This window comes from Cardiocondyla obscurior, linkage group LG12, assembly GCF_019399895.1.
Source record: "Cardiocondyla obscurior isolate alpha-2009 linkage group LG12, Cobs3.1, whole genome shotgun sequence".
Classification (NCBI taxonomy): domain Eukaryota; kingdom Metazoa; phylum Arthropoda; class Insecta; order Hymenoptera; family Formicidae; genus Cardiocondyla; species Cardiocondyla obscurior.
In genome coordinates this window covers 5,129,361-5,152,171 of record NC_091875.1, presented here as the reverse complement: position 1 = coordinate 5,152,171, position 22,811 = coordinate 5,129,361, and the positions used below count along the sequence as shown (strand labels likewise).

At 43.9% G+C, this 22,811-nt stretch overlaps 1 protein-coding gene across 12 annotated transcripts in view; it reads right to left on the bottom strand.

The window, feature by feature from the left end:
* LOC139107072 (uncharacterized) overlaps nt 1-22,811 on the bottom strand; it is a 100,005-nt gene that overhangs the window by 26,070 nt on the left and 51,124 nt on the right. For 9 of the 12 annotated variants that reach the window (XR_011546464.1, XM_070664330.1, XM_070664331.1 and 6 more), the window contains 6 exons: nt 20,841-21,901; nt 19,791-20,028; nt 19,435-19,686; nt 18,564-18,924; nt 17,486-17,780; nt 11,231-15,916 (listed from right to left, as the gene is read on the bottom strand). Coding sequence is in view for 11 of the 12 variants with exons in the window: in XM_070664330.1 (XP_070520431.1) it covers nt 11,231-15,916; nt 17,486-17,780; nt 18,564-18,924; nt 19,435-19,686; nt 19,791-20,028; nt 20,841-21,901 (6,893 nt within the window). In the remaining variant the exon portion in view is untranslated. The remainder of the gene's footprint in view (nt 1-11,230; nt 15,917-17,485; nt 17,781-18,563; nt 18,925-19,434; nt 19,687-19,790; nt 20,029-20,840; nt 21,902-22,811) is intronic. The other 3 variants (XM_070664341.1, XM_070664332.1, XM_070664333.1) reach the window with 2 other exon arrangements.

The window sequence follows — 22,811 nt, the reverse complement described above, 5'->3', positions numbered from 1 at the left end:
AGCTGAAGGAGGGGGGAAAAGAGGGGAGATCTCTTTTTGTACGCCGACTGAAACGGTAATGATACGAGGGAATTTAACGGTGGATAGCGTTGAATGTTCTGAATGGTTAACGAACATGTTGAACCAGTGGACGGCACCGCAACCACGTTGTAAGACCGGCGGTGCCACTTGAATAAATAAGACGATCGCAGCGAAAGTTAATATCGACCGGATTATTAAACATTAATGTTTCTTAACGCGTGAATCTATAATACAGACATCGAGCAGTCATCGAACTTTCAACTTTGATATTTTTAACATTAACGACCCTAACGAAGAAAACAACCCCGTCGCGTTTTTAGCCTCGCTTTACCTCGTGCAAAAATGTCAAAAATTGCAAATCGATACGCGAATGGAAGTTAGAACCGCGGCAAAAACTGCCGGTAAAAAGATATTCGCGTTTTTTGTTTTTTTTTTTTTATTTTTAAAGAAAAGTGCGGAGCTTGTTGCACGAGAACGGCGTCTAATGACACTTTTTGTCCCTACACCGTAAACTCAAAAGCGCAAAAATGCTGCGGGAGCCACCGGCGTCAATCCTCTCGAGTTAAGATCGTCCCTTACATTTTACGAACGCTAGTAGAAGGGTGGTTGAGAACGTTAGCTGACAGACTACCGGAAGAAGCAAAGTAAAGCGCGTCGCGTCACGGGTGCCGATCGATTGAGTTCAGTCTCCTCGGTATGCTGCCGGCTTCCGATGAAACACGAGGAATCGACTTAAACATCGGCTGCGCGGCACCGATCGCAGCGGAAAGGAATAATAGTCAACGCGTAAAAAAAAACCAGGATAAATGGTGCGTTTCGCGCCGGCGGTTCTACAGAAAAAGTCAATTATTCCCTAGTTATCGGGGACGCGAAGATGTTTTTCCCATGTGAGGATTAAGCGTCCAGGCGGAAATGTAACTTTAGCATAGCGAGCGCATAGCATCGATCATCCGTTAGCGATCCAGTTACGTTAGCGTTTGTAGAAAAAAGGAACTACGCCAGTGAACGTGAAATCTACGAGATCCGACCTAACAGCGGCTGTCCGCTTTTTCCGCGTGCTTCTTCTCATCGATTCTCAATTTCCCAGTCCCCGCGGGGCACGGTCATCGCGATCAATCTGACGACGGCAGGTGCGAGTACATCTACCTGTCGCTTACTTTTACGTTTATAGAATCGCGCCGCTTTTCTCTCGTTTTACGAGCGCGCGCGTTTGCGCCGCAAGAAGGAAGTGAAGGATCAATGCGCCGATATCGAAAATGTCATAGAGACACGCGGTTGTATAATGCGTAAAGGGAGCAGTATAGAAAGTATATGCGAGGGTACTTTGATAGCGTTGATGAAAAAAAAAGAAGAGAGAGAGAGAGAGAGAGAGAGAGAGAAAAAAAAGTTTGCATTAACCGCCAACACACCTTGCAGTCGACACGCATTACGCAACAACTGAATCCACCGACTAGGATAACGGTATTTTACGGAGCAAAATCGTTCTGCATCGCGCGCACAGCCGTGCTTAATTCTTCTGCTTTAACGGTTCGTGTGCCGAGGTTCAATCTAATTGACGCACCCTTGCACCGTCCTCCTTCAGCTTCGCGGCAAAAAGATTCCGTCGCGCGACCTATTCATCAATGACACCTTTCTTAGATACGTTGCCAGCGACCGTCCAGCGAGGTAAAAAGTGGAAGTAGGACACGATAAACATCACGTTATTTGTTGTCGTCTTTTATTGTGCACACGGCGGCCGGGCTGTTTGCTAGAGTTGGCAGCGAGACATTTATTTCCCCGCGAAAGAATAAACGGCCGAATCGGAAAGATCGCGAAACGTCGAAGTATTTTGTCACGATCAAATGGCAAATTAATAACCGAGCGATCAGACAGTCGCGTTTTTGACCGTTCAAGTGGAGAACTGCGAAACGTTAATTTGGCAGAGCCGCTATCGAACTGTTCGATTGCCGCTTCATTGAGAATGATGAAGGCTGCTGAGTTGGTCACGATCAACTCATTATCGACCGAAAATAGCCGAAGATACTTTCGTTCTCCGATAAAAGCAGCTGAGAAAGAACATGTGCTCGGATTGGGATATGTCATTTCCCAGATTTAAATCACGTCAGATTTATTTGCATTACAAATTTATATTTAAAAAAGAAAAAAAATAATTATATGATAAAATGAATTTAAATCGCGTTTAAACGCGAAAAGTACTTTTCTTGAATCAAATTAAATTTCGTACTTTGTCCTTTTACTTAGCTTTATTTGATTAAATCGAACCTGTGGTCTCGCGTATGCTCAACGAATACGGGAAATGTTAAAGCGAGTTTCGGCAGCTGCGTGCGCGTACAGCGATAGCAAAGATTCAATGATCGAAAGTGCCGGCGCTCAAGTAACGGTACTCGGCGAGAGGAATGCTCCTTGCATCGCGTGCGCGTGGAGCCGGATAAACGAGCGAGGCACGGCTGCGACCGACGGACCTCCGGCCTTTCCGAAATGTATTCGGCGGGTCCTCGATTTCTCTCCTTCTCTCCCTCGCTCCCTTGGCGGCCTTCCGCGTATAATCCCCCTCGTGGCGATCGATACTACGACCGCGAGAACGCAACAGTACCTTTGGCGATGTTCCAGACTTGCGAAAACTGTAACGCGACGGTCGTTTCTCAATATCGAGAAATCGAGTAGTCAGCCGACGACTTTACCCCGATAATTGGCGAGCGGACGTTCCAAGCTGTACGTCGAAAATTACGAACTTTCGGGAAATTAAACAGAGATCGGGAAAAACTTAACGTCTCGATTCTAGACGCGGTCGAACGTTACGACGTTCGACGTTATCCGCGCTTCGGAAAGTCCGTCGAAAGGAACGATTGTTGCATTCGCCGTAAGATCGATTCTGATTCGCGAGCGGCTAGTCGTAAATTATTTCTAGAGACTTATACCGATTTATACGTCGCCTTCAATGTCGCCGCGCCGGCCGCCTCGCCTTTTTCCGCGACGTCTCTGCCCGCGCCGTTTGTTCGGCGGTTTAATCCAAGTTCGCAAATTACCTCGCCCGGCCACGATGAACATTTTAATACCGAACTTGGCCCGTCTTGGCGAGAAATTCGAAGAATGGACCGCATTAACGAAGGCCTCGCGAGCGAAGAGCCTCTGAAATGGCCTGGGATGAAAAAGACCGTAGAAATGCGCGCGTTTCCCTTTAATGGTGCCTTTTTTTTTTTATTCCCCGCGACGCTTTTGGATCGCGTTCCGAGTTTGGTTTCTCGCACTAATTTCGGTAAGCTTACGTAATAATAGCCAGCGAATCTGACTGCGTAACAAAGTCGATCGATGGAAGTCGTGCATCATTAACTTGAGCTAAATTAAACGTATCGAGCCAAATGTATCGAGTTACCTGTAAGGATATCACGATTACAACTAATACCGTAATTCCAATTCAATTATCCCGTTCCAAATAGGTACACGTATACCCGCGTCTATTGGCACGAGAGTTTCTCGTCGCCGAGCGATACTACGCGTGCACAGCTATTAGCTATCCGGCGTTAATACTTAATTCTTGCCACAGCATTCTTGACGGTGAAGGGAAGGCGACGTGCGCAACACGCGGCACAGATACCGTGAGAGTAGAGTTTCAATCTCGATCGCTGTTAACGTGTTAATTGAACGTATATCCGCTATATTTCGGAACGGTTGAAAGTGGAAAAAAAAAGAGATTCGCAAAAATTTATATACGTACTGTATTTGCCGGACCAGCAGCTGCCGCAAATTAAACCGACTTTCCCGCCCATCTTCCTTGCGATAACGAGATGCGAAGCTATCGAGAGGTCCTTGCTCCCTGCCGTGAATCTTATTAGCGGCGTGATCGACGTACTGTTACGCCACGTGCCTGTCATGGGCACAGTCGCGTCGCGAACGATTCTTGTCCGCCACGTGCGCACTACGTCGTGTCCCGTAATGCCGAGGACAAATAGACACCCATGGGCGACGCATCAGGGTGAGCGATCTATGCCAACGGTCTATTTCTTTCACAATTGTCCGATCGCTCGGTCATCTGGTCGCGCTGGCGTTTTTTAGAAGTCGAGTCCCCTCGGAAGGGTTAGCACCTTGCACGAAAATTCACTCCGCGATCTACACTATTAAAAAATTAATTTAAAAAATTCTTCCAAATATATTTTCGAAAATACAAAAACGCAACAATCGCGCTGGATATCGAAAAAAAATTGGCCGAAATTTAAAAAAATATGAGTTCGAACGAGTTTCTATAGATAGCTCGATCGGGAAATTGGCTTGATTAAAGATCGTGGGACACGAGTTATTTTGAGAGCCAATCGAATAAGATCGTCGGGGCTTATACAACTATTCCGTCAGCACGGACAATAAAGTCCGCGTATCGATCCATACTGCCATGAGTTTATCGGCTTATTCGTTTATCGAATTAACAATAGATACCATTTCGGCAGAAATAGAGAAGTACGCCTGTGCGCGGTTCGGATTTTATATTTTTTTTTTTATCAAGCTATAGATATTGGGTCGTTTCGTCGATATGCTGCGACATTTTAAAAGCTTCAAATATAGATTTTTTTTTTTTCTGCGATTCAAGATTATTTAAAAACTGTAGCAATACTTCTATAAAAATAACACGTCACTCTAATAGAGATTATTTATTTTTAAATTCCGTAAATACATCTTGGCGTTAAAATGAAATTAAAGTATACGATTTTATATATTTTACGCTTCATGATTTCTCGTTCCGATTTTCGAGCATTAACGCGATGCTGTGCGATTCCAAAAATCGTCAATGCACGTGAAAATATTACTCTCGCGGTTCTAGTTTCGGGTTTCAGCAACCTAATACCCGATGCATCCTATATCTATGCCGCCGCGACGCGGCTATATTTTAAGACGCAGCAAAAACCGTTTTGCGCCAAAGAAATTACGCGATGCTCACGATCCTTATTTTTCCACCGGGACGCGTAAAAATTACCCGAACTCTTCTTACATCACGTTGCCCGAGCGCTCGCCGTGATACTTAACGAACATCGTGCGCATCTTCCTCAAAATGTCACGGCCTCGAGTGAACTTTCAAGAGAATTTACGCGTTGTATATGCAATCCACGCGTACCGTAACGGCCGCGTGTCGTCGATTTACCTGCGGAATATGTTTTCGACTAGGAACCCGACGAGGATCCAGACGCGGCGATTGTTATCGCGATGTCCGTTATACCATTAAAATTTTATACGACGCCAGGTGCACGTGTGTCACTCGCATCTCTATCTGGCTCTTCGCAAAAATCCCGAAAATGGATTGCGCAAATAATAAAAAGGGAGATAAAAAGTTATAGAGACGCGATGAAAAACGGCCTGCAGCGGGGTAGCAACATCCGGGGGGAGGGAGAGGGAGGGGGAGTACAATCTCTCGATTAAGTTATCGCACAAATCGCACGGGCGTGCGCCGCACTTTATCGCGCCACGGTCCCTTTCAGCGATGATCGACGCACAAAAACGATACCCGATCCGCGCACCGATCGATGCGAACTGGACTGGCACGAGTCCACGGTCCACGCGACGACTCGCGAGAGCCTCGTGGAACCGCGTGGAGCGCCACCGACTGACTGACTGACTGACTGACTTGCAGCTTGCAGTCACTCGCGGCCGCTATCATCCGACCCAGGCCAGTCGCCGCAGTCAGTTGTCTGTTCGACCTCGTCTGATCTGTAAGGCCTGGTAGTCGGGAACTGTTGCTCCAATGACGATCGAATGCGCCGACACGCGTGGGAGGGGGGTTGCTTTCTGATACGGAAACGTTCGCAGTCTTCCGAGACCACTCGCAATCAAAATTTAACACTTTTCGCCATCCTGAAATAAAATGCCAATTTTTTTTTATTACGCGACTCTTACATTGAAATGAGTCTTTGAAATGAGCCTGAGAAGAACTCGATGTCTTAATTATTATGGAAAATATGAATTTTTTCAAGGAACTTAATATGTTCGTTTCGCCAAAAAGAAAAAGATTTAATTTATTTTAGACCACAGGTGGACTATTTTTAATTTCAGACTTGTTATAAATTATACGGTTTCCCTCGAGAAAAATAATTTATTTGCTCGACTTTAATCCTGATCCGAATGCGTTTGCTTTTATTTCAGTCCAGTTACTATATTCAGTATTAATTAAAAAGCCAATAGTTGAAAAATCGGTAGTGGAAAATTGGCAATGGTATTTCAAAACGATAATTCCGAAATGGTTTTCTTTTTATAGCATACTAGCCTCGAGGTAAGCCGCTAAAGGCATTACGGTGTACAGATTTCGAGGCATTGCTTCGGTATTAATTAATGAGCATTAATGAACATTACTAGACATTGAATGTACGCGCAGATTTTGGTCAGTTTACCCCTAGACATTAATTAATATATACAGACGCGAATTTTCATTAATTCACCGTTAAAAAATTTTCCTTCAATAATTCTGTGATAAAAATGATATGATCATCGCAGTATAACAATACTTTTGCCAATATCGAAATTACTATTATATTTTACTCGATTTGCGCGTTCGCAGCCTCCACTTACGTTAACGAGATCTCGCTATTTTGATTTCGAGCTTTGTCAGCACCCTGACGGAATTAAACGTTCCCGATAACAGTGCGAATTATCGTGACGTTATTTCGCGTCTCGTATACTTGGCACGTCTGAGCTGTGTATAAAAATAAAATGTTTTAAGCGCCGTGTGGCATTTTGTCGGAATCCGATATAGCTGTAGCGCTACTTCATTTCGCGAGACTCGGCGTACGTGCGTGCATGCGATTACTTAACAGCGAGATCGTTATCCTCCCTTTCATACTCTATGATCGATCTTTTTATCCGTGCTGTCGAATACGGAATTATCATTAGCGTTTTTTCTTCCGCGCTCTTGAGTACCGTACATTTTATATCTTCGGTGTATTTAATAATCTCTGTATAATATCGTCTGACGCGCTAAATTGAATAGTAAGAAGTACGTGAGAGCTGGAGATTGCGGGCGGCAGAGATCTATACTTAACGTGATTTTTTGAGGACAATTTCTTTTTTTTTTTGTTGCAAAAAAATCGGTTGTCGGACTATGCCGTGACAATGTTTAAAAAAAAAAAGAATTATGAAAATTGGATACTCGGTTTTCGAGATATCCATTTGTTAGCTCGGAATGTGATAAATGAGTCTTCGTGCTTGAACATGTTGCGGCTTTCGCGGACAATGAAAGTTTGATTTTTCGCAAAGGTCAGTGGCAGTCAGTCGATGAGCAGAACCGCATTACCGAAGTGCCAATCACAGGCGCACCGCGGTTAAAGCTCGAGCACTCAAATTGTGAAATTACTCCACTATTTTTAACCTCCGTTGAGCTATCAGCCGCAACATAAAAAAAAATTATAAGAGAAATTTACATCGAAATTAAGTGTTATTCAAGTGCTAATTTAGCGTTCTACTCTTGACTTTAGTGCTTAGGTCATTCGCGATTAAAATTTGATATGTTTTACGTCAAACTAACGTGTTCTTTAGCACACCCTTAAGTAGAAAATAAAAAAGTAAATTAACAGAGAAGAATTTTGAAAAAAAAAATTGTAATAATTAATTCTGAATTAGTTCCTACTTTTGCTTAGTATTCAGCGTTTTTGAAATATGGAAACTCAGATCCTAGCGTTTCTTTTTTTTCTTTTTTGAAAGTATAAATTTTCCTAATTGCCGCACGTCTGAATTTACGAGAATAAATGTCCGTAATGAGAATGAAATCGAGATAGAGATAATTTTCCACGTTAATGTAATAAAATCGAATTATTACGTTCATGTTTTACGGTAAATAAAATTAAAAAAAAAATTGAAATTACTTCGGCATGTAAAAAGGCGTTTTGTACAATCTATTTTTGTATCTATTAAAAAAGTACGATTACACTTTTTCCCTCCCCGAGATTATATCGATTGGTTTTAATCGTGGATAAAATGCATGCCGGCGTATGCTTAAATCAAACGCAACAGATATCAGGAAATTTCAAACAATCTAAAGTTAAAAATACACGTTGCAATATCCGACTCGCTGAAGTTTCTCCCTCGGACTTTCGTGCAAACTGAACGAACGTCAAATAATGTATGTAGCGATCCATCGGGTCGGCCGATACAAGTCCGATACCTGGTCAGAAACTAAATTTTTTTTTTTTTTTATTTCTTCGGTCGCGACTTCAACCAAAAGATCTCCGCCTGGGTTCTCATTAATTCCGCGAAATCTGGAACACCCGACGTCGATCCGGCGAGACGTTAATTACGGAGTATTGTTCCCGCGAATACCCAACAAAGGGGAAACGTATCGGGAAGGACCGAAAAAATTTTCTCACGCGAACGGCGGGGCGTTAATCGATCGGCCAACAGTCGGGCCGAGGTGTGCGGGAGAGAAACTCGATTTTACGAATGCACGTTCCCTCTTGTCGATGTTTCACGATCTCGCGAGGAGCTGCCTCCGCCGAGTACGGGGCGAGTCGTAGATATCGCAGTCGTATAAAATCCATCCGCTTCAAGCGGCTGCGTGGTACGCGCGTGTTATTGACCTCGGGACAAAGCGTCGCGAACAAGTCGCCGACGGTGATGGCGATATACTTACGGTGCGCGGATGCGCACTTACGATATTGCGCTCGACGTATTGGACGGTGCTTTAGCGACAATGCGACAACAGACCCGTCGATAAACTGTACAAAGTCGTTCGCATACCAGCCAAGTTTCCGCGGCTATAGCCACCCGTTCGTTGCCATTAAAGCGCGTGACGCGGGAATAGAGCGGATGGCTTGAAAACGTAAGAATGATCTCGAGAGCGCGCCGACTGCGCGTCACTCAAGCGGCCTTAGCGTCCATAAGGATAACGTCGGCTCCCCCGAGGAGGAATTAAGTGACGGGCGACGCTCCGAAGAAAATTAATTAGAGCGACTAATCGTTCCCGATTAATTATCGGACACGTCGGAAGACGCGCCAACTAACGTTTAATCGGGGATAATAAAATCGCGAACTTTTTATTTTTTTTCTCGCGTAATTTTTAAGAGGCAATAAATTCCGGCGTAATTATATAAACGTTAATACACGTACAATGCGCTCTGCTTCTATGGTAGATTATATAAAATCGAAAGACTCGTATATGCGTGATTATAAAATCGTTTATCATAGTTAATAATTGTTCATACATAGTGCAGTTACATATGCTACTTGCTAAACAATATTGCACACTTCGGAAAACAAATCGTACTGAGGAACGCGAAGAAGGAAAAATGCATATCTATTCTAGAGCGATTCGATCTTATCTGTTGCGGTGCTAACGCTACTTATTTGTCAGAGCTGTCTTAAACATCATCAATCCGGTCCTTCCGCTATAACATCCCGGTCTCGTTGGAAACAAATTTCAGCTTTCAGGACGTATTGAAAGTGCGATAACTTACCTGAAAGGTGCTCCACTCGATTCCGTTTCTTGCTCCATTTATTTTCAGTTAGTTTCTTTCTTTTTTTCTTTTTTCTTTTCTTTTTTTTTTGTACAACTTATGTATAACGAACTATATACATAATCTTAAAGTAAATCGATCGAATCTCTTAGTTGATTGAATAAACCTTCGAGATAATTAATAATGCTCTTGCCGACGGCATACATTGTACTCCATAAAGCTAGCTCAATTAATCTTTAACTTGATCGAGAGAGACATTTTCGAATGAGAGCTACTTCGAATTCTGCGATGCTTCTCGCGACAAAGGTGAAATAACGCGACGATACATTTTGGCGAATTGCCCGGGCGGCTGAATTAAATGGCATCGCGTAAATGCGTACCGATAGTCCCGTCGATATCACCGTAAAAACATAGCTCGCGAAACAATTCGCAATTCAGCATCGATCTCACGTGGATTATAAAACAGAAAAAAAAAGAAAAAATAAAACGTGTTGTGCGTGAGAACGAGAGATTCCGCGTAAATGCCGTGAATTTGAAATAATTTCGCAAGATAGTTTAAAATTGGTCGGAAGGAATTAAAAACTTAAACTTTTTTTCTTTTTTTTTTTAATGCCAATAGCAGAAAACGTTCGTATTCTTATTGCATCGATAATGTCATTACTCACTTACGGTTCGAGTCAATTAACTGGCACAATTAAAGTGAGTCAAACGAACAAAAGGCATAATTGAATTGAGAACATAATCGTCTTGGATTACACCAGTTTTTTTTTTTTTTTTTTTGGCAGTAATGCAACCAATCTTAAAGTATACGTATATATTCTAAAAATATTATCACGTGCTCTCATACATACATGCACATACATACACGTCGCAGCTTCGTTGTAACTTTTCAATAACGCAGCAAAATTTCGCTGCTGTTTTTTTTTTTTAAATAATCGTGTTGCTATATAAATTAATCGTTTATCATTAATCGTGGAAAAAATTTGATTTTGCCCATAGTTACCGTGAATAATCACAGTAAATAAATAGTCGACAAACTAAGCCGCGTTTTTAATCGTCTTGCAAACGCACTCACACTTACAGTCGCGCACCAGGCCGTGTTCCAAGTCTTATCGACAGCACAATTTTTTTTATCCGCGTCTCGTTTGAAGTTACGTCTGCGTTATTCAAACTGATCCTAAGGATACGAGAAAAAAAGAACTGGCAAAGAAAATAGAATCACGGCGAATGAATGTGAAATGGATCACGGCCTGGTTGATAATTAACAAGGACAAAGAAGTGGCTGCATTGCTGTGCAAGCCACCGCAAACGCAGGTACATTTGGCAGCGAAAACACCGAGTTTAATCCTAAAGAGCGAGCTTTATAATCGATTACCCCCTCAGCTAAATTAATACTTTTGCGTCCGCTGTCGCCTTTCATTTTAAATAATATAAAAAGTTTAAAAAGAAAATGGCAGTCTTCGATCCGAAGTGAATCGTTCGTCGAGATATTCGATTATAAAATAATAACAGTCGGGACAAGTAATTAGCTCTCTCTTTTTTTTTTTTAATTCTTAAAAAAAAAACTTGTCGCAAAGCTTGCGGCACCGAAAAAAAAAAAATATTTGTGGAAACGCCGCTTACGTGATAGCATCTACTGTTTAGGATTAAACACTATCGCACTAGAATCCGTGGTTACGTGAGACAAGGTGGTCGGCCGATCGTGTGGCGGTAGTCGGGCGATTTGGAACACGGCCTTAGTCACAGTCACTGTCTGTACACTCCAGCGTTGTTGAGGAGCCACTCACCTGCAGCCCGTTTACACGGCTCCTGCCTCTTGATCGGCATCTTCGTGGGCAAGATGTCGCGTACATCCGCGATATCGACTGGTTTTACGATAACGTCCGCTCGCTCGTTGTCGATCGTGCCCGTCGCCGTTATCGTCGGCGTCGTCATCATTGTCGTCGGCGTCGTTGTCGTTGTCGCCGTTGTCGTCGTCGCATTCGCCGCCGTCGTCATCGTCATCGCCGCGACGACGGCGAGCCGTAAATCGTGAGCGTCTCCAGGTTGTTCCGCGACCGGCAACCCTCGCCCCGAGTCCGCCATCGAGGTGCGCTGCTGCTCCTGGAGTAAGCAGGCGCTCGACAACAAATCCCATTGGCGGAGCTTCTCTCGGTCGAGCTCGAACGACGTCGCGGACATCCGGACGTCCGGGATCGAGCGAGCCGGGGGAAGGTTGCCGTCCTCTAAAAAATGATTTCTGTCCGTAGCGGTAGGTTTGCGATAAGTTTTACTTTGCGGATCCCACACGTAGCCGCCCGCGCCGACCTCCATCGACAAGGCCTCGTAAGCGACGTCCTCGTCGTCCTCGATCGGCCGCTCTCGCGTATGATGATCCTTATTCGTCCTGCGCTTGACTCGCGGTCGTTCGCCGCACGGAGATTCCTCCTCGCGTAAAGCGATACTGTCGTTTACGTAAGTCGCACCACGAGTGATTCTACCGCGTGACTTCGCGTCGCCGCATCTCCCGGGTCTCGGCGGACTGTCTAGATTATCCAGAGATCTGGCGTTTCGTAGGCTCACCCTCCTCAGGTTCTCGCACCACAGGCTATCTTGTTCCCAAGGATCCTCGGTATTGAAATTGCTGTCGGCTGTCGTACTACGATCGTCGGGCGTCGGCAAATTTTGCGCCATCGTTTCGACCTGGCTGGAGGAGGCCGTCGTGGTTACCGCTGTCGCCGTTGCGACCGCTCGATTAGCCCGGTTTCGTTGCTCCACTAAATTTTGCAAGCCGACATCGTCGAGTAATCCCTCAAGGGATCTTGACCGACGGTGAGACGTTTGTGTGACGAGCGTCGGCTCCGTGCTATCGATGCTGCCTGGATTAACGGACTTATCTCTAAGACCGTGGGGATATAAGTTTCTAGCCTCGGGCAGAGATACATCTGGCAATGGATCGGTAGACTTGACTCGACGCAGCGTGTCAGCCTCGTAAAAGTTTCTCTTGTCCACGAGAGCGGCTTTATTGTCACCTAGCAATTGGCAAGTTGTCCGCCTCAATTCCGCGGCGATGCGCCTGGCCTCGTCTATGTCGTCCACTTGAATTTGCCGTGGCATTTGCCGCGCAATCGGGTTCACTATACGGCCGATATCATTTCGCTTATTCAAGCCGATCGCGGCGTCGTCTCTTTGATTGTTTAGCTGAGGCAATCGCGAAGTATGACCGATCATCGGTTTAGTCAGCTCGATGTCCACGCTGTTGACACTCGCCTGGAGGTCGGAATAGTAATAGGGCGCTCCCGATTGATCGCTTTGAACACGCTGCTCGCCGGCGTTTGGTAAATACGATTGCTGTAGAACAGGATTTGCGGTCTGCATCTGCATCGAACCGGGATAATGACTCGAGTCCTGACTGGAAGTCGATCGATGGTTCGGCAACACGTGTCGCACGCAAGCGTTGTCGTGGCTGGCGGATCGCGAATGATTCGGGAATCTCTGCTCGGAATACGCGTTAACGTTCTGCAACATACTCGCCAGGGCGCTATTATGATTTACCGAGGACACGGACGCGCTGACAGGGGAATGCATTGACGATTGCGCGCTAGCTGGCCTCTGACAAGCCATGGACGTCGAAATAGACGCCGCGACCGACGTGTTCGAGTAACTAGAGTCCCTGCTGTGAGAAATCGGAAGCGCGTTAATGCTTTGAGACGTACTCTGCATCCTGTGAACGATGTCGCGCGGCGGCTCGCTATTCGGACGAATCGCCGGCGAGCCGCGAAGCGGCGAAAAGCTTGTAACATTTTCGTAATGCGCGTCGCCTGTAAAAGATTGCGAGTGTTGATGAGTCGGTGGTAGATCGGATACTCTCATAGATGGCAAGCTGCTCGCCGAACCGGTTTTATTTTTGTCGGAATAATCGAACGGCCGATCGAGATTGCTAGACATTAATTTCATCTTCCTTGATAAATCTTGACACGTGGTTTTTTGCAGCTTATCAACCACGAGCATATTTTCGTTAAATCCGTAGATGCCGTTGTAACTTAAATCCTTCGCGTAAAGATCCACGTTGAAAGCATTTCGAGCTTGCAGTTCCTCTAAATATTGATCGAGATCGATGCTCGCACCATCGAAGCGACTTCCTAACGATTCTAATTCGTCTAAACTATCTAAAACCTCGCAAACGTCGTCGCTAACCGGCCTTCTTTTCAACTGTCTGTGTCGAGCTTCTTCCTCTGGATTTCTCAGCTCGATCGAATCGCTTCCGGATGCGCTCTCCAATGATATCCTGCTATCTCTGAAGGTCGAACTGATAGTCGCATCGGAAAATCTTGACGGTGGTCTATGCGTTTCCACTTGACCTACTGGTTTATTCCAAGATTTTGGAGACTCACGATTCAATGTATTATCCTTGGCTGTAGCGACTTGCGGCAAGACTTTCTTTATTTCCAAAGATTCCTGCATGTCCAGCGAATCTAAATCATCCAGCGGAGGTGGGGAGGTCGGTATCGGCGGCGGCGATACAAGCTCACTGTCCGACGAGTCGTGTAATTCCGCGATCATATTGCGCGTAGCTCCGAGATAGTAAGAGGCCGGCCGAAAAGTGTCAGATAAACTAAATCGCGGATGTCGCGGCGCGTCGATAGAATCTAGATCCTTCGACGATTCGTCATCGGCGTCGGAGCTATCGGATTTAAGCGCCGTCAGGATATCAGGCAGATCGCCTCTGGAGTGCGGCAAGTTCTCGCTGAAGCTGCTCTTTTTCATCGAAGACGTTTTACCACAGTCTTCTTCTTCTTTTTCGGACAATTGATTTACCTCCATATATACCGGCTCTATCTTGTTATCCGACACACAGACGAGCTCGTAGTGAGATGCGTCCAGCGTGGAATAATCACCGGAATCGTGCTTTCCGGCGTCTTCGTTCGGCGCCAAAAGAGAGCGATTCATTCCGTTTTGCGCCATTTCCACGTACGAACTTTCCTCGTGCTGCAGACTGGCGAATAAACTCTCCATTATTTTAGGATTCGGCCTGTCGTCGTTGTTAGGATCTAGTATAGCCTTCCTCGGAGACATCGGCAGGTAGTGATCTTCGCTGTTAATTTCGTCTTGCTTTAAAATAGAATTAACAGAATCGTTATCGATACAGAATTGATCGCTGTGCGTTAACAATGACTCGGTCATGCTTGTTCTGGCACAATTAGAGCTCTGAATAATATTTAAATCAGTTGATGGCACGCATTGTTGTTCTGTTAAATTCTCTTTTAAATCGAGCATTTCGTTTTGTTGCAGAGACTCGTCAGGATTTTGCAATTGTGCAGCATCTCCATAGAGAGTATTTAAAGCAAAATGTTGCGTAATATTTTCGTTTTTCTCAGCAAATTTTATTTTTTCGTTGTTTCTATCCTGGCAATTTAAATTATTTTCGATATCGTAACGTAACGTTTCATTATCGTCGTAATTACCGCGATTTTTTAATTCCTGCCGCTTCTCAGATTTTGACTGATTAACTTGTTGCGATTTCCGTTCAAAATCCGCTAAAAGATCTTTGACCGATTTGTTACTGTCGGTCGAAGCTTGTTTCGCGTGTCCTTCTTCGACATTTTTATGCTGGGAAGCGTTTTCTGAAACGTTTGTATCTCCCAGCGCGAAGCTACGTATGACGGATGGAGGTTTGTTAGCGCAATCAAGCTTCGAGACGTGAGCCTCGGTCGCCTGCAATGGCGAAACCTTCAACGGTTCTTGCATGGTCAATACTTCCTTTGCTGCGTTGGCGCCATCCATGCTCATTTCGAAAGATCTAATTCTACATTGCACCAGATTCATAGTTTCGAATTTCTCGCTTTCCTCCTCCATTTTCGACGGCAGCAGCACTTTCTTGGGATTAATATACTGATAAGAAAATTCTTTTATAACTTTGCTCTCATCGATGCCGGGATCCCATTCGTCGTTGTCGTCTTTCGAGTCCCACTGTACGTTCTTCTGGACGTGCCAAGATTCGTTAGTTCGATAACCGCACAAATTTTCGGGTCTGTTACTCTCAATTTTGCTAGCTTGCTGCCCGTCGTATTTCTGCTGGTCAAAACCGTAGGCGGTCGACGTCTTCAAAATACCCAGCGGCTTTTTCGGCGTCTTATGTTTGACCGCGGGATCTTCGAAGGTAGTTTCCGGATCCGATTTCCTCGACGACGGCTGCCTGTCCGCCGAGGACGATGCGTATGCGTAGTTGTTTCTCATCATTGGCGGAAAGCTGACCTCGTCGTAACCCGCGTCCGGCGGTATACCACCCAACGAGGAAAGCGTGCTCCCCGGATTCGTTTTGCGAGTATTAAGAGTTTGCGACTGCGGGGTCGGATTAACGTTTGTGCGGCCGGTTCCGAGTATCGTGACCTCCTGGACGGCGGACGTCGATGACCGATCGTCGCCGACGTGCCGGGGGCTCCTTCCTGCATGCGTGGGTCTGCGCGAGCGCTTCCTCCGGACATCTCCCAGCTCTGATTTGTTTGTTACAAAACACAAAGACACGAGTTCGTCCGTTACTTGCGAATGTACGTGTATGTATGTTTTATATATATGCATAAGAGAAAAACACCCCAGCTTCGTTTATACATTCCAATTTTTATGCCCATTAGATAATTTTAAGCAAACTTGTTAAGCGCGACAGAGACATCGATGATCATTGCATTGAATACCAAAAATATTTATTTACCTAAATTATAAATAATTTAAGTTGAATTTATATATACGATTATAATATTTAAACAAATTTTGCGAGTTAAAAAAATTTATAATTGTCAAATTTTACAGCAAATAATATTTAAAAATAAATATTAAAGTATTAAAAAAATATATATATAAGTTTCTTGTCGCACGATTCGATCGTAATTGATGCAATGATCTCGATAATCGACCGATCTGGCTTTACTGTTAATCAGTAGATAGCGAAATACGCGAGCTGGAAGGTAGCGATCGTAATTGCGTAACTACGGCAAGTAGTGTTAGTGAAATTCTTTGGCATGCCATGCTGACCCATATCTTCTACGATAATCTGATTACGGTCGATGGTAAGTCGCATAGGATATCGATATTCGATCATTTAGACAGGTAGGTTTTAAGATTGTTAATCGTTCCCATTCACCAGCCAGCTTAGACCCAACAGCAGCAGATAGAAGGAGCCCCGTGGAAAAACGCTCGCAGATATCCAGCTTTTTAATTTCCTCTTATTACATCGTTATTTCACATTTCGTTGAAGTGATACAGTTTCGTTAATCGGTTCCATGACGATTATGTTAGTAAATAAAAATGAAAGAAAAGCAACGATTTTGCAACGTTTTGCAATTCGTAAGGAATAATTCAGATGCCTTGCATTAATTGCATTTATTCGCACAATCGGGGTAAATATTTGCGTTAAACTACGACACATATTTTTTTTTTTTTTTTTACATGTCACTGATAAAAGTATAAACATGCTTGCAATTTTATTTACAACAAAAAGGAAAGGATAGACATAAAATCACTTGACATATTTCAATTGTACGGTAACGAAAACCATTCACAAAATATGCAATTCTCGACGTGCGTTTTTATAAAAAAAAAAATAAAATAAAAAAAAATATAAAAAAAAAAATAAATTCCCTTTATTTCCGCGAGCAAATATACATGGATTTTTCACCGTGTTAGCAATTAAATACCATTATGTTAGAATTTGAATTAATTTTAGTTGAGGTCAATTATCTACTACTAATTGAACACACAAATAAAGCGTTTTCGAGGGACTCGACGCGATCAAAATATTTGATACAAAAATTCATCAATTTTTCGTTCCCTTTTTTTTTTAATTTTTTTCCAAAGATAATTTACATATGCAAAAACATCATCTTTTCGATAATTCGAGCATGTTTATTTTCGATGAGAGAATGCTGAATCCTAATTACATATATCCTCTTTAAAAGTGAGGTAATCGTCTGCCGCGCGCGAGCTTTAATATTTCGACCGAGTCCCTCGTTTACGCAGGGCAACCGAAGTTACTATTTATATGATAAGTTCAGGCGAGCTAGCCCTACCTTCATCATCGCTGGAATAGCTGTTGTATCGTGGCACGTTAACGGCAGTCCTACGGCCGTCCGAGCTTTTACTCCTGACATGCGAGCGATGCCCGTCCTCCCGCCTCCGAGAGTGACGACCCTCCGCCACGGCGGCCTCGTGCGCTGCCAAATCCAGCAGTGCCTGTTGCTTGTAGTAACTTGAAAGATCGTTTTGTGTCCTGCCCCGACTGGCCGAGCCGGATGGCTTTCGCGTCAACGGCGATTGCAGCATGCGCTGCTTCCATTCCAGTAATCGCTTCATCGATTCTTCGCGCTAAAAAAAAAAAAAATTAAAAAAAATAAAAAATAAAATTAGTCATAACGTTAGTCGAAATGTCATCGGTAAAGAGAAATTAATATCAATATCTACGATAAATAATTTTAAACTCCCGATTATAGAATTTGAAAATTTAAGCGAAAAGGGCTTTATTAGAAATTATTAATACGACGTGAGTAACGTAATAGCAATGACAACCATTGAGTGAATGACGGTGAAAGCAAAGACGCGGGAGAGTTAGGATGACGTAAGATGTGTGCAGCTATGCAACGGGCTATCGCGTGAATCACGCTTGTCCACTGATGTTACTGACACGGCAGTCTTGTATGTATGCACGTGCATACAAGTTGATACGAGCAATGTTGATGACCCATCTACAGGTATTTGATTCGAGGAAGCGTATCGCTCTGACTCATCTCCGCTTTTCCGTGATACCGAAAGCGGCTTTGGAGAAATTCGCTTAGACATATTCGATAATGTACGTACCTTTCACATCGAGAAACTAATCCACTTATATATCACGAATTATCATCGTTGCAAATTTATATACAAACACTTTACGTATTTAAGTAAAATTTTTAACTCGCGTAGAAGTGAAAACTTAACTCTTGGAAAATAAAATGAGGACGCGCGTCAATTTTCTTTAGAAGTCTTATAAGTTCGCGATCGATGCGTTCAAAATGCAGCGATAACAGCAATAATGGTGACAGCGCAACGGAGTGTTATAAGGTTTCTTGGGAAAGCGGGGGAACTAAAGTTTACGAAGGCAGCTTCTTTTACCTGCTGAATTTTGCGTTCACCATCCCGCGAGTCTTGTTCGGAGGACCTCTCGGCGTAGTCGTCGTCGTCGGGATCAAGAGTGGCGGGATATCGTGTCCTTGGCAGACGCGCCGACGCTGATCTGCAGAATTGTTGCTGCTCGCTCCATCGTCTGCTGGCACCTGCGTGTCCGGCGTGACACGTCTGAGCGATGTGGGTCCCGTGGGCACCCTGACCCGCAGTTCTTCCCCACCCGTCGTACTCGCCGCGTATTCTACGAGGAATTGTGTTGTCCTCGGCGTATGGAAGCGTCTCACGACCGTTCGGCTCGCTGCTTTTCTCGCGCAAAGATCTCCGAAGTTTCGGATCGGTGCCCATTATCCTGGTAGAAACAATGATTGATCGTACTTTTTTTTTTTTTTTTTTTAATCACTGCGGGTTATTATTAGTAACCAAATATTAAGTTTAATCCATTAATTGATACGAGAGAATATGATGTATAAATGCGTTATTTTGATTCGTAAATTTTGAGAGAGGAAATTCTTTTATAAATACACTGATCATTTTCGTTTATTTTGATAACATTCTAAATTGCGGTTTATAATAGCTTTTTTTAAAAATTATTTTAAAACGTCGACGAAGTAGAGAAAAATTGAGTCAGTACGTATACTTTAAAAATTCATTTCTTAACATTTAAAATATTCATTGATGTACGCTATGTCTATTTAAAATTTATGCATTTAACCTTTCATAAAAAAAAAAAAAAAGATATGCACGTACGTGCATATGGTTTTAAAATAAATATTATTTTCTTTAATTATTCAATTGGAACTTTTGAGAGGTTCTCGAAAACGGTGCAATTATTTATTCGGGCAGTATACTGGTGACTCACTCGGAATGTCTCTGCGTCAGCGACTGAGCGGGCAGCGTGTGTTGCTGATGTACGTGATCCCGCTGCGTGCGTCTCAAAGCGGGACAGGCTGAATCCGGTAACGTGGATATTCTACTTTCGTCGGTGTTATCGCGAATACCCGGCAGTTTCGGCTGCATCGTGGCGCGTGAAAGGGACTGATTCCTCTGCTGCTGATAATGCTGAGGAGTTTGATGCAAGAATACCGCGGATTGCCGCATTTGCGCCGCGTACCTAAAGCACACACGCGCGAGCGAGAATTGAATGTCTCTCCTAAAATTTTTCATTTTTTTTTTTTTTCTACACCGACGCGATAAAGAATTTTTACGCGCTTATACCTTTCTTCGGAGTAGAAGTAACCGTCGTTGGTCGTGTCTGACGGATTCACTATGTCTAAGCTGGATTTAGGCCTCTGCGGGCGTCTTTGTTGATCCGGAGGCTTCTCGCATAGCGCGGGCTGTTGCTGGGGTCGTCTTGCTGCCTCATACTCGAGGAAGTCCGCGCTATGTGGTCGTGGCGGCGGTTGAGTTCTAGATTGTCTCACCATTGCTACTAAAGAAGATAAATCACAAACATCTTTCTTTTATTATCGCGCTTTGCTCTTAGCTAGGTAAAAGCTTTATCCGACATTCCTTTTAACACGCACTACGTATAATTTGTGTAATAAAAAAAAATTGAACTTTAAATTCACGCGACGATTATTGCTGTTAGATATTATATTATCAGATAGGAAAGATCTAATTCGATTGTTTATTAATATATTTTTGTAATTGATTTAATTATTATCATGTATTGTTTTGTAACTTATTATAAAGATTAATTTTGTTATAAAAAAATAACGATGCGTGGAAAGAGAATATAATCTAGTATTTATTTTAATTTTAAAATTATTTTTAACTTGAATAGTATTTTATGCTCTTGCTAAATTAATATTCGCTTGCAATACTTAAAAAAAAAAATCAACTCTTCAACAGATTTCAAAGGATTTTAGGACAATGAATTCTTTTTGCATTTTAAAACTGATACCAGCAACCCGTTAATGACAACACTGCAAAATTACTAAAGAAATTATTTCTACCTTTTTTACTTTAGGATTTATATCCTCGTTATTCAACAATATGCATACATGTATATCGTATCTCCCGTAACTTTTTTCAACGCGAATTCACGACGGTCTGCTAAGAAGTCCCCGCTTTGTGATTCAGAAAGAAATTGTTATAAACGCGTAAAATATTTTCACATTTTTTTCTCTTTCGAGAGAAAATTACTATTCCGGAGTAAAATGCTGGTCGTACTAATTACGAGCCTTTGTAAGAATTGCCTTAAAAACGAAAAAAAAAAAAAAAGAAAAATGATAATGAATAAAGCAAAAATGTACAAAGACTCACTGTTCGGTGGTGTGAGAGGAGAGTGCAGTTGCTGTAGATGTTGCTGCGCGTACACAGGGATGGGAATAGGCGCCGGTGATGCGCCCTTAGTGTAACCCACCGGTCCCGCGGGTCTTTGATAAAGTTGCGGTGTGCCGTAAACTTCTTCGTAGTCACCGTTGCCTCTGTTGCTACTCCTCGGCTTCGCGCTGCGGCCGTACGTGTCCGGGGTCCTCCTCTCGGTCAGCTGGACGGTCTGGCCGTAGTAATTCAAACCCGATTTGTCGATTCGCAAGCTTTGCTGAGACGACTGATTCATCCGCATGCCGTAGATCGTGTTGCTCCTTTCGTAATCCGACATCGGGCTCTTGCTGGTCACCGTTACGTCCGGCGATACCGGGCTCTTCCGGTACTCAACGTCCGGCGACGGCGTCGAGTACTCCGTGGAGCCGTCCGTCAGTCTTCTAGGCTTTGGCGGCGCGTTCGCGTAAATCGGCTGTCCGAATTTCGTCCGAGGCATAGGCTGCATCGTCTGAACGTTGCCGGCGGCGGAATGTTGAGGCTGCTGCTGTTGCGGCGACTGCTGAACCACGTGTTTGTGCGGATGCGACGATTGATGAATTGGAAGCGCATTCTGATGCGGCAAGTGATGATGAAGCAATGCCTGGTGCTGGTGCGAGTGGCCTGGCTGCAGCGGCTGCGACGGTAGCAAGTGCCCGTATTGCTGGTGCGACTGTGGCTGCGGCTGCGGCTGCGAAGTGCCTGGCTGACCGTACTGCGGCGACTGTTGCACCCAGCCGTTCATCATCGGATGACCCGAATCACTTGCGTGATTGTTGTTGGCGGAATTGCCATTGCTGTTGCTACCGCTGAGGTTTGGAAAGGAGGCAGTGTTCGCGCTATTCGGGCTGGAGTTGTTGTTAGAGGCATGGCTAGGATCGTCGCGCGATTGGAAGCCATGGAAGCCGGAGTCGCTGTCGTCGGCGCTTTGATTCAGGATCGACGAAATCGACGAGACGCTAGGCCGAGCACTTCGTTCGCCGTCCTGCGCTATCTCTATAACTACCGCGGCCTCGCCCGCACTGGTAATTATAAAACCGAGAAAGATTTTACGTTAAAAATCGAAATTAACTTGACAATCGGAAATTCAGCAGTTAAGAAATCGTAGGGTTATAATAAAAAGAGTATCGATCTAAATTGAAAATCAATTCAGGATCATTAATAAATTATTAAGCGGAAAAAAAATTAATTCTTAACATTAGCTTAACAAGTACGTTTAAAGCGGCGCAATGTTCCAAAATATTTTTAAGAATGAGAGAAAGAGAGACAGAGAGTGGAATCATACAAATAGAATTTTAACTAAAAAAAAAAAAAGATAAAGAAAAATAAAGACAAAGCGTCATGAGAAACAAGCGTCCGTTGTCCGGTGCAGCGTCGGCATGTCGCTGACGACGTGCTAATGGACAACGGACCAACCCAGACTCATCCGCCAGCAGTATCTCGCGGGGTCGAATAACTCTCGAGAAACTAACTAACTAACTAACGAGTTGGTTAGTTACACCGCGATAACGCGCGAACGACAGATGCTCCGCAGCGACGACCGCATTGCGATATTTTCGCGTGCAAATAAATGCCAGTAGCCGTTGCCATTCGAGTTTCCTTCTGGTGCATCAAAGGGATGTTCATCGTCACCCCGCCACGATGCCGGGCTAATTTCGGGATTTTCGCGAGCATCTCCAGACAGATCTTAATGCCGCGATGTCGTCTTAAAAAATGACAACTTTCAAGACAACGAGCGGAGTTAAGACAATGGCAGGAGATTTCGCCGTAAGAATAAGAGCGGACCTTTTATTTGCACGCTGACTTGAGAACGAGAGAGAGAGAGAGAGAGAGAAAGAGAAGCAGTCTGTGACAGATATGGCAAAATTTTAATAATACTCGAAAGTTTTGGAATTCATGAATTTTGAAAAATTATTACGCGTGTGTCGAAAA